The following is a 12,057-nucleotide window of genomic DNA, read 5'->3' as shown; positions in this document are numbered from 1 at the left end:
TGGGAAACATGGAGCCTGCTAACATGTAATTAGCTGTTACTATTTTGATTCTGCATCGCCCTGAAGCGGCACAGTGTTGTTGGTTGTGTGTCTTTTGCCAGGAAAGTATGAGGCTGTCATATGGTTTTTCAGCCTCATAGTGTTCTGCCTTTCTTTATTATTGAAGAGAGGACCCTTTTCCTTAAATGAATGACTTCTATGACTTGTGAAAAAAAACAATCCTGAATGAAAGGTAAGCCTTCTTAGGAAGTGTTTTTTAAGATTATTGGCAATTTCCTCAAAAAGCAAAGAAGCAAAGGGAACAGTCATGCGGTGCTCCTTAAACAGATGTTGTTTTCATTCTTAAATGAAAAAATAAAAAATATGGGACTCCGATAGTTGATATGATGGGTTTTTAAAAGACTTTGGCCAACTCCTGTACAGTAAGTGGAAAGCAGGACTGTCCTCCTTAGGGACCTCTCAGTGACTTTGAGGATAAAAGCTCATTTTCCTCTTCCCTAAATCCTGCTGCACTGAACATTATCCAAACTGCAAGCTAATGCAAACTCCTGGCAGAACTTCAAAGCAGGGAGGGCTGGTGTCTGTCTCACTTCCTTTGCCCCTTTTCCTCCCCTGCCCTACCCCCTCCAACTCCAGCAGAGTAACAGCAGACTTAAAGAAAGACACAACTGAAATCAAACTGATCCCTGACCTAGAATTGAGGAAGTGACTCTGTTTGTATAGGAGGTCAGTCATGTTTGCTCTAAAAATACAACTGCACTTGAAGGACAGAAAACCTGAGGTGGATTAATCGAGTCCAACAAAAAAAAAATTGTTGTGGTTTTGAATATTAATGAGTTTAAAAAAAACAGACAGAAGGCAAGTTTGCTAAATGTGAATGTTGAGATGAACTTTATAGCTTTTTAGTATCATTAAGTTTTAATGGTGATAATATATTTCATCAATAATTCAGAGGCATTTTAAGTATGAGTGTATTTTAAATGCAAACAGTATAAATCTTCTTCAGTCCAAAATCACATTAAACTAGAAAGGCATTCAGAGGGTGCAGCACTCCACCAAGGTCAGTGCAGTTAATATTTTAAATAAAGTTTAATGGTTTAATGGTTTAGCCTAGTCTCCATCTCTCCAAGAAGCTTTACGACATCCAGCCTAGTAGTTGCTATATAGACAGAAAAACAGACAAACCAACATCGTTGAAACAGCCCAGGGCTTTATCCCAAAATTACTTTAATAACCAAGAAAATGATCTAGAGAGTTTGCCAAGATTTTCCTCCTTGGCAGTGCTCCACATCTCCACCAAGATTCATGAACTTCAGCCAGTTCATTTTTCCATAATATTGCTGACAGACTGATAAATAGTACTTAAAAATTACCCCTGTTGTGGCTACTGAACAGAAACACACAATTTCATTATCAAATCATAGATGCTTTCATTACTTGTTACAAAAAACGGTCATCTCAAGTCACTAATCACAGATATATTAAGAACTTGATTCAGATTGGTTAGATGGCTTCCTTTAATGAATTGGAATAAAAGTAGTTCAGTGGCTTCCATAATACTGGGATGTACCACATTATACTGCTATTTTTGGGCCCAGAGAGCATGTTCAGCATCATTCTTAATAGTCGAGTCCATAAAGAGCATGGACTAGTTGGCTGACTTCCTGTTGGCTCCACATAAACACAAACAGCACTTAAATAAAATAATCAGTGACTCTTTGTTTCCAGATGATTTTGAACCCCATGGATCAAATTAAAAAGGTTGCTGATCCTAGAATATTTAATATTGTTGATGATCTGGATCTGGAGCTCCAGTCACACAGGCATAGAGACTAGTTGGCAACCACTTGGCAAACACCTGTCGCTAGGGGAAAATATATAGTCCCAGACTGATTGTTGGGTGTTTCTGGTTAGCAGACAAGTTAATCTTCCATGCAAAATAGGAGACCACAGCAATCTGCTAGTGACAAAAACAATCACAAGGAGGAAGCACGTTCTATGGGACTGATTTTACCTGGTAACTACTCGCCAGCCAGTCAGGGAATACACATTTTTAACTGGATACTACCAGGTTTTTCTGACCAATTTCTAGGCCTGTGTGAGTAAGGTCTAAATATATAAAATGCGCATCACTGACTTTTGTCAGGGCACTGTCACTGACTGACAGTTTGTAAAGATGTGGGAGGGTGCTAGGTCACATTTGCAAACATACCAGTATACATGATGTCTGATGATTTAATTTAGTGGACAAATGTGATCAAAAGATAAAACAAAACAATTATAATATATGGTATTTTATTTCAGTTAAGAAATTGACAAGCACTCATCAGTCAACATATTAAAACATTTGTACCACGTGTGCAAACTCACACGACGGCTCCTTAAAATAAATACTTTTAAGAGGAAATAATACAGACAGAATATGTAAGGCTCAAACCACATGGACGAACAAATTCTCCAAATGTCCAAGAGACGAAAGGGTCTGAAAGTTCCCAAAGTCACCCCGACTCTCCAATGAAAGGTGTTTGTATAAAACAGCTAGGTACTTTTAAAAATACAGAATCTTACAAAAAGTTTTATTTTTTCACTTCTTTAAATCACTGGAAAATATCAGCTGGTATTATGACAAGAAATCAGGAAATTTTTCCATGTATAATCATAAAAAGACAGAATGTGCTTCTGCATTTTTACATTAGTATTCACATACATCGTGAGTGAACTGCATCGAGAAAGTCCTCCACACCTCGGATGGTGCTGTGATGGAGAGTGGTGTTTAGCGCAGGGCCGCTCCCCATTGTTGCATTATGCATCGATCTTGCTATCTTTTCAAAATAGCTGCAGTATACCCTCAACGCCCAGGCTACGTAAAACACACTTCACAGCCAAGTGTTCATTGTCTTTATAGGTTATATTAAAAACAGTGTTCACATTTCTGTATATAAAAACAAACCAAAAAAAGTACAAAACAATATTCTTTTCGACAATTTGTCATCTTTCCAATGGTCCAAAAGAAAGAACAGCCATCAACAGGAGAGGATTTTACAAGTTACAGTACAAAAATGTGATCCCGGTGATAGCACATGAAGCATGCACGTGTTTATGTCGCCCTGCTCAGCCCTAAAACCCTCATGCGAAGACATACTGTATAAAAAGGCCACATGGCTTTTCCTTCTTTTTTTAAATGCACAGGTACTCCGACAGCTGACCTCTTTGCTCTACTCATCCGAAGACCAACAGAAGGTGAGTTTGTTTTTATCTTATTTGGGACTCCACTGTAGATATGAAGCCTCTAAGGGTCAGTACGAGTGTTTGTTTGGTTGAAGCTACTCACACCGGGGGGAGGGGTCAAACTAGCTAAAAATACAAAGTCATGGAAAGGTCCTGTGATGGGAAGAAGAGACAGACCTGTAGTTTCATTGTTGACAGGTGAAAAAACGCTTTGAGAGATTTTGAAAGCAAACATCTCAACGCTGAAAAACCTTTGACACACCATCTTTTCTCAATGGAAAGAGAAAATCGTACAGTCGACATGACTTTGATGTCCTGAATGTCCTTTTTGGACTTTATAGTGATGAAAGGTTTGTGAAGAAGAACCATTTCATAATATATTTTTAACAGTTTTTAATAAAACAATCATTCTTAACCCGTTGCACTGGAGGCCGTGGTTGGCCTGATGAGCTTCGATGCTGTGTGGTTAGCTGATCATAATCATTTCATAACCAAATATGTCATCAGTCAAATGTTTGTATGAACAAAATCCAGAGATATTTGTCTGCTCTTGATAATCAGATCAATAGTTCTTGCTTTGCAAGAGACGATCTGACTGAACAACTGTTGCACTGAAACAACATGAGCAGGTCTGATTGGGAAGATAACGTTAATGTTTCAACGGCTTGCTGGATATTTATTGTTTCAGTGGTTTAAGTCTAGCAGTTGATAACACTCATATCTTTTGTTACAGCTGGTAGGTAGTTAGCTTATCAAGAGGAAACAAGAGGAAAAGCTGTTTGAAAGTGATGTATGAGTGGTTTACAGTTTCTGTGAGCATGCTAGGACTAGCTTGGTCCAACTTTACAGTACACCATACATACAAGACACCACATTGTCTGGCATTAAGGTGGACTTCAAAGAAGTATAATATGAGTGACTACTCCTCTGTGTTGTCTAAAGCCATCCACAACTGAGTAATCCCCACATGACTGTTGGCTACAGTTGCTTGAAGGCTAGCAGGAAGGCTAGCTGTTAGCCACGCTAAGATTATAAGCTATAGCAGCTGTATCTTTTCCAAAGAATTCATTTTCTTATTCAAGCCTAATCAAGTTGAGTAAGCTGGATTGGTAGTTCAAAAGGCTAACCTAGAAACTGTGATCCACTCATGCTTGCATTCACAACTACGGCCAATTTAAACTCACCAATTAACCTAACATGCAAGTCTTTGGACTGTGAGAGGACACCGGAGCACCTGAAGGAAAGCCATGCAGAACAGCCAGCCAGGAAGTTCAAATCCAGAACAGTCTTGAATCATTATTCCATTAAAACATGAAAATGATCAATATTTGAGCTGGAAGTTTCTCACCCGTGAACACTGACCTGTTTGTGTGTTCACAAATCTCACAAGCAGTTCTTACTGCGTATTCAGGGTTCATATATACTGTATGAGCACATGTACAAAAGGCAGTTGGGCTTGAGCTTGAGTCCTCTGCTCCCTCTTCTTTAGATCATCCCAGATAAAAATGGGACATCTCTAAAACAGCTTGTTTTTTTCCTTTTTTCCTACTCTTAGTGTAGAGGCTAATGAAGCCCTTCAGCTTTATTTTATATCTGTTCCATAATCTTTTGTATGGTAAAAACAAAAACAACAAAAGCATAACTTAAGATAAACTCTTTAGGCACTGTTTGATTTCCAAGGCTTTCAGTTGTAGACTGTGATTAAAGGTCAACAAACGGAAATTGAAAAAAAAAAAAAATTAATAATAAAAGAAACAACAGAGATTGATGGCTCTGCAGACGAAACACTTTCTCCTCTCTGATATATCAAGGTCCTCCAAGTCCACTTGCACAGCCAGACAGACTCACTACAAGCTCTGTGGTGGAGAAGTTATAAGGGCAGAAAGTGTCTAAAGCAGGTGTCCCCAATCCCAGTCCACGAGGGCCGGTGTCCCTGCAGGTTTTAGATGTGTCCTTGATCCATCACAGCTGATTTAAATGGATAAACTACCTTCTCAACATGTCTTGAAATTCTCCAGAGGCCTGGTAAAGAACTAATCATGTGATTCAGGTGTGTTGACCCAGGGTGAGATCTAAAACCTGCAGGGACACCGGCCCTCGTGGATTGGGATTGGGGACCCCTGGTCTAAAGGGTAAGTCTGTATAAGTTCTCAAGGTTAAGTTTCAGTTCCAGTCTTTAACGAATCTTTCTCCTTCATAAACAGAAAACAAAGTTTGCATCTCAACCCATTATCTTCTGGGGAATCTCTATAGAAGCCTTGATGAAGATGCAGTTGTCCCGGACGTAGTTCCTCTTCTTGATCTCCTCGTGCGAGATGAACTTGGGGTAACCGAAGCCCAGCGTGCTCTCGTCCAGCGAGTTACGGCTGCTGCAGGGCTTCTGGAAGTTCTTCCAGTTAGGGTCGGGGTTGAAGGTCTCCGTGATGTGCTGGGGTTTTGAAAGCGATGGGTCGCTCTGGTCCAGAATGGAAAACGTCACCTTGTAGGAGAAGGGCCACTCCAGCAGGTTGTCATATTCTCCGGGCAGCACGCGGATATAGACAGAGAGGTGAGAGCCCTCACCACTCCCATTACCATTGAGGAAGGCTGACACCTGCAGCTTGTAGCCATAGCGGTGAGTGTAGAAGGGCGGGCTGAAGAACTCATGGTTACTTCTGAGTTTGGCCTCCTGGAGTTTCCGTGAGTAGTCACTGAGTTTCCAGATGAGTACGCCATCGTGGCTTACAGACAACTCCTCCATCTCCCTCCGCAGCTCCAGGATCTCCTGCCGCTGACGACCCACCAGGTTACACATCATGGTCAGGTGGGACTTAGTGGTGTCTTCCAGGTGACGACCAATAGCCAGTTTGGGGCACTGCAGAGAACGGGGAATCTGATTATAAAAACAAAAATTGGCTTCCCATCAGTGTAAAAGAATGCTTTTGCGCTAATCTTAGTTATTTATAGTATTTCTCCCAGGTTTTATACAGTATGGGACACTTAAAACTTCCTGTGTATCAATTAATAATAAAACAAACAGTAATATGATGAAGATGAGCATGCTCAGACTGCAAAGTGAATCTGCACTCTGCTTTTGTGTTTGTACTTTCCATCAGGCCATCTTTAAATAGAACAAGTCAAGCTCTCCAGATGCTTTTTAAGTCTTAACAGAACACCAAGCCGGAGTTTGGTGCTCATAAGTCACTCTTCCTCGAGCATATCCACATTTCTCCAGATTGATGTGGGTTTTATAAATAGACAGAAATGCACTGTCAGAGTGTAGAAGTGTTGATCTCATTAAAATAGACCCTACAGCCACAGCAGTGCATGTCTGAGAAGAAGAAAGGCAATACTTTGGACACATTTACCAAGGACCAGAAGTTTCCTTCTTGGACAACAAAGGCAAAACATTTGACAAGTCATCTCTTAAGGTCAAATGATGCAGGTCTTACCCTGTGTTTGCACCCGGCATCTTTAAAGGGGCAGAGAACGAGGGCGCTACCGCAGTTATCCTTCATATGGTTAGCCAGGTCCTCTCGGGCAATGTTGGGTGTGCCGCATTGGTTTGGGCACTGGACAGGAAAGCGAGGGCAGTGGTACTGATGGTTCTGCAGAGGACAGACAGCATGACCAGTAAGAACACAGACTGCACACCAAGGCTCAGATTAATAGCTGTACAGGGGAAAAGAAGCCCTTGAAAGTACCCCCCAAAACTTGGGTTTAAAAATGAGGCTACAGAGATAAAAAGCATAAAATTATTTTTATTTTAGCTTCAAAGAAAAGAAATGAAACTATTTGTTATAGTAAATACGTTATGGTTTTAGATCCATGGCTGAATAAACCAAGGAAAGCAGTGGATCTGGTTAATTGTGATTAACATTTTTATACATTTTCATCCATTTTATAAATGTCGGCTGATCATTTCATAAACTGATTTCATTAAAACCAGTCTATAAAATGTCTTCCATATCTTCATGTGACGTATTATATTGCATATTATTGTAAATTAGTGTATGTTGTCATGGTAAAATCAGCAGCTGTTTGAGATACCCCATTATAGACTAGATGGCGACATGAGGAAGCAAGATAACACCTATCTTTGTAAACCAATTAAATGAGCAATACTGAGAAAAGCTCTGAATATCACGTGACAACGGAAAAAGCTCTTCAACACTAGTGTGTGCTATGACCAAGATTGGATTATTACATCTTGGCCTGTCACGTGGGGGGAGGGTGACACTGACTGCTCTGCCTCTGGCCAGATGTGTGCAGCAGGAGGTGCCTTCCCCATAACAAAAACCCAGAAAGAAAAAACAGCAGCTTCACACTAAAAATCCAGCTGCCACAAGACAGAGACACCATAAATGGAAACATCCTTCAGCTACAGCAGGTTTTCTCTTTGCCATCGGGCCCCAATAGGCTGAATTACAGACAGAAGATAAAATGTGTCTCTGCACTTCATCTTGCCAAACATAATTATTTCACTAATAAAAAATAAATACATTTAAAAAAGAAATTAAGGAGCCTTTTAGGAAAAATCACAGCATCTGGTCATAAACTTAATGTGAAACAGACCTGGATTGTGTCGAAGACGAACTCCTTGCCGCAGTACTTGCAGGGCTGCGTGCGTTTGGGGCACTCGGCCATGCTGTGTTGGGACAGCAGGCGACGCATCATCCTCGCCCCGCACTTGTTCTCGCAGTAAACGCTCTCTTGAGGACATACACCCTGGTGATTCTGGAATGAGAAAAATAAAAAATTAGATCGGGGTTATGACATAAATCTATGATTCAGACATGGAGGTGTGCATATTTGATGGTGTCTTTTATTTAAACTGCATTTTAATTAACAAAATAATGCCTGTTAAAATTGGGTTATACTGAATGTTATTGCAGCAATGAACACACCTGGATCCATGAATAGTAACGAATCATGGGGATCTAACTGGATCTTAATCTAATAACAAAATGTTCACCAATTATATCTAATGGTGTCCAGCACAGAAAGCAAAACCTTTTTTTACCCATTTTATATTGCTAGATTTGTGAGGCAATTTAGTTCCATGTATTACCACTACTTTTCCAGTAGCCACGGGAACTGAACTGAATTAATTTAATAAAAATAAAAACTGTATATTTAGTTTTAAAAAAATGACCTAAATAAAACAGTCTTCCATTCAAACATTTTTTTAAAATTCAAATTAAAGTGTTTCTGCCACTGAACATTTGTTTTGGCATTTTGCCAACTTTCAAAACTTCAAATTTCACAATACACATGTCAGAATTTTGACTTTTTCCAAATTTATGCATCTTGAAATTTCAACTCATTCAGAAATAACTCCTCATTTTCAGATAATAACCTAAAATTATAAGATAGAATATAATATAATAATGAATTGCATTTATATAGCACTTTTCGGGGCCCTCAAAGTGCTGTACAATTCCACTATTCATTCACTCTCACATTCACACACTGGTGGAGGCAAGCTACAGTTGTAGCCACAGCTGCCCTGGGGCAGACTGACAGAAGCGAGGCTGCCATATCGCCCCTCTGGCCATCACCAGTAGGCGGTGGGTGAAGTGTCTTGCCCAAGGACACAACGACAGAGATTGTCCGAGCCGGGGCTCGAACCGGCAACCTTCCCGTTACAAGACAAACTGCTAACTCTTTGAGCCACGATTGCCCTAATAACGCCTTTATTGTCACTATACAGTTGTACAATGAGATACAGAGCATCTCCTACTCAGTGCAAACATGCCTGTTAGCATTGCAGCACTATATACATATGGAGAGTATTAACAGAGAAAAAATATATAAAATGTACAAATATACAAAATTATAAGATGATAACTCTTAAGTGTTATTATCAACTTTAAGTGGTAGGAACAAGCTTTCGCTTCTAATGTGGATAAACTCATTAAATTGTTAAAAATACTGTTTAAAATTAACACCACATTGTAAGGAATTGTTAGCTTAAATGCACGGCTAACAGTTGTTAGCTAAGAGAAACAAAGTAACAAACTATATTTAATTTACTGTACAAAAACCTAAAATAGCTATCTATAAATATAAACTTATTGTTTAACTTAAATATATAGATAACAGTTGCTAGCTAATAACTACACTACAGTAGAGACAAACAATTTAAGCTGTTAGCTAAACTGTAGCTGTAAAATACCTATGAAATGGAATAGCTTCAAAAAGCTAACAAATAGAATTATAGATAAATAAGTCATATTTAATAAATGACAAGTTGAATGCAGTTGCTAAGAGTAAATGGCAACCTCGAGCTAACATTAAACAATGTGAGAAACAGTGTTAATGAAGGAGTCTTGAGTCCAAGGCTGCAAGGGTAAGATATTTAGTTATTTTATAAGTATAACCAACTTTGTAGAAACTTTAACAACCTATTTTTTTTGTCTTGTGAATAAATGAATTTTCTGAGTACTGCTGTTAATCTCAGCAGCTTAAAGGCACATCCATATAAATGCTTACATTAGATATTAGGATTATTGGTAAAGGTCAAAAGTATATTAATGTTCCTGTAATATTGGGCAAAGGGGAAAGCAGAGTAAACAGAGGAGGGGCAGGCTGGCAGTAATGACAGAGGTGCTAGTGAGAAGCCTGAATTACTTCAGCTGTGGGAAACACTTTCAGCATGAAAGACACGGTTATATATATTCTTTCTTTCTGCCAACACACGTGTTATTTCAAAATAGACCTAGACTCTCCGAGGGCTCTGACACGTGCATTCACTTTTCCTGCTGCTTTCAACAAAAACACCTTTCATATAACCATGGAAATCGTGTGCTGTCACATGAAGTTGTTTACAATGAGAGAGAAACCATAATAAAAATGATTTTTAAAAAAAAAAGGTGTGAAGTGCTTACCTCATAGGCTTCGCCGGTGAACTCGCTGCCACAAAACTCACACTTGACCTTGCGCTTGGGGCAGTCGTGCTGCAGGTGGTCGGGCAAGTCGCGGCGCGTCAGCTTGACTGAGCAGCGATTGGGGCAGGGTATCACATTGAAGGCGCAGGTGGAGAAGTGGCCCTGAGAGACACAAAACAGGTCATCAGAATCACCCCACATGCTGGGTGCAGCAGTGGAGGAAGGAGGCATGTATCAGAGGGCATGGCTTCTTACCTGCAGCTGCTTCATCTGGCCAGTCCAGCGACAGCCCTCCTCGCTGTGGATGCATCGGATGGGCAGAGCCAAGATCTGCTGCTCCAGCTCTGGGTCTGGGTAGATCTAAACAGAAAAGCAAGAGGAGGTTGGTGTAGCAGATCCCAGGATGTGTCCCCACTGGTTAAATGCATGTGGCTTTGACAAGTTTTTGCTACATTTGTAAGCTTTGTCATTACTTTGAGGGTAGGAAATATGGGATAAATGAGACACTGGTTAAGTGAATAATGGGAAATCATAAACCAGAATACAGACACTCAGTGGCTGCTCACAGTTACACACACTGGAGATTTATATTGCAAAAAGGGTAAATGCAGCCCTCATCAGACTGCAGCACAGTGACTCAAGCCAAGCACTGCAGTGATAATGAGTAAGTCTGTCGTTTTATGGGACCTCTGAAAGAGTCAGAGAGGGGAGAAAAGAGGAAAAGATTTATTTATTCTTGGTCACAGAGCGATAGGGATGAGTCAGTTTTCTGCCCAAACACCCCAAATCCTTCCCTACAGTACGCTGTCCAGAGGATTTACGGCTCTTTCGCTGCATCTCCATCCCTTGTGCTGTCACACGAAGCACGGGCAGAGCACTGATCAAACAAGAAAAGCCACTTCCTCAAAATGTCACAACAGCCCTCCGAACAAATAACGGCTCCCAGAAAGTGCCCGACTGCGCTCACGTGTCTCTGCCATCGCCAGCAAGTTAAAAATTCATTTGGAAAACGATCTGCAAGGAAACCCTCGTCGTCTCTCTCATTGTTTGCAGCAGCTTTGTTAGGAGATAGACGCCTTTTCAAGTGTTTTAAAGTACATCTCTGAAGTGAAATGACATCCACAGAAAGCGACTCCATTTACACTGAAGGAGCGGTTGAGATTTCAGTGCCATAATCACATTCTCTGAGAAGAAACAAAGAGCAGAAAAAAAGTCCTCTAAAGCACACTGAAACACTCTCTCATTGTTACAGTCTTGGAATTTGCAGGAGGACGGCAATAATGACCTTTTAATAAGTTAGTCGCAGGCAGATCGGGGAGGTTAATCTCTTTGGAACTCCAAGTTGGGGGTTTATTCTGTCTGCTGCAGCAATTGTTGGCCGTGCACTGCTGCTACAGCAGAAACAGTGCAATCCTTTAATGACTCCAACACTGTTGTTCTGTGGGAGCGAGGTTGTGTTTGTGCACGTTTTCGAAGGACAGTGTTCAGCGAGCGTTACAACAACCCTGACAGGGACCACCAGGATGGGGTAATTTACAGGCGACTGGGAGCCTTGGCAAATAACAGCGTCTGACAGGTGTGCCATGAGCACATCCTTCCCGTGGGGAGTCCCTGCTATTACAGGCGCCTTCATCGCTCTGAGCACAGCATGCAGACCTGCACTGCTGCCCCGCTGAGCCTGCTGCAGCTCGAGGTTAAACCCTGATAATTTCCTTTGTTTTTTAATGAGTTTTAAGGTCACAAAAATCACCTTATTCCTCCCCGCCTGACGGTATCAGCTTTCATTAAATCGGAACGATGATGAACTTCTATTTAGTGCAGTCATCTTTTTCTTTTTCCAGTGGCTTTGAATAAATGAGCTTTGTGCACATAGAACAAGATCATAAAGAGTAAAGTTAACAAACTGCATGGGAGACTTATCAACTGAAGCCTAACGCTGCACTGAAAAGGAGATGATCCT

General features: G+C 40.6%; 1 protein-coding gene across 1 annotated transcript in view; it reads right to left on the bottom strand.

Annotated features, from left to right (window-relative positions):
- Positions 1 to 2,278: 2,278 nt before the first annotated feature.
- traf4a (tnf receptor-associated factor 4a) overlaps positions 2,279 to 12,057 on the bottom strand; it is a 38,179-nt gene continuing 28,400 nt past the window's right edge. Inside the window, exons 3-7 of the mRNA XM_082502784.1 lie at positions 10,353 to 10,457; positions 10,098 to 10,259; positions 7,783 to 7,944; positions 6,660 to 6,815; positions 2,279 to 6,082 (exon numbers count right to left, since the gene is read on the bottom strand). Of these exons, the coding sequence (XP_082358910.1) occupies positions 5,450 to 6,082; positions 6,660 to 6,815; positions 7,783 to 7,944; positions 10,098 to 10,259; positions 10,353 to 10,457 (1,218 nt within the window). The 3' untranslated portion in view covers positions 2,279 to 5,449. The remainder of the gene's footprint in view (positions 6,083 to 6,659; positions 6,816 to 7,782; positions 7,945 to 10,097; positions 10,260 to 10,352; positions 10,458 to 12,057) is intronic.

Source organism: Aulonocara stuartgranti, assembly GCF_965226115.1.
Source record: "Aulonocara stuartgranti genome assembly, chromosome: 14".
Lineage (NCBI taxonomy): Eukaryota > Metazoa > Chordata > Actinopteri > Cichliformes > Cichlidae > Aulonocara > Aulonocara stuartgranti.
Note: the sequence above shows the minus strand (reverse complement) of the source record. Positions and strands in the feature narration are given on the sequence as shown.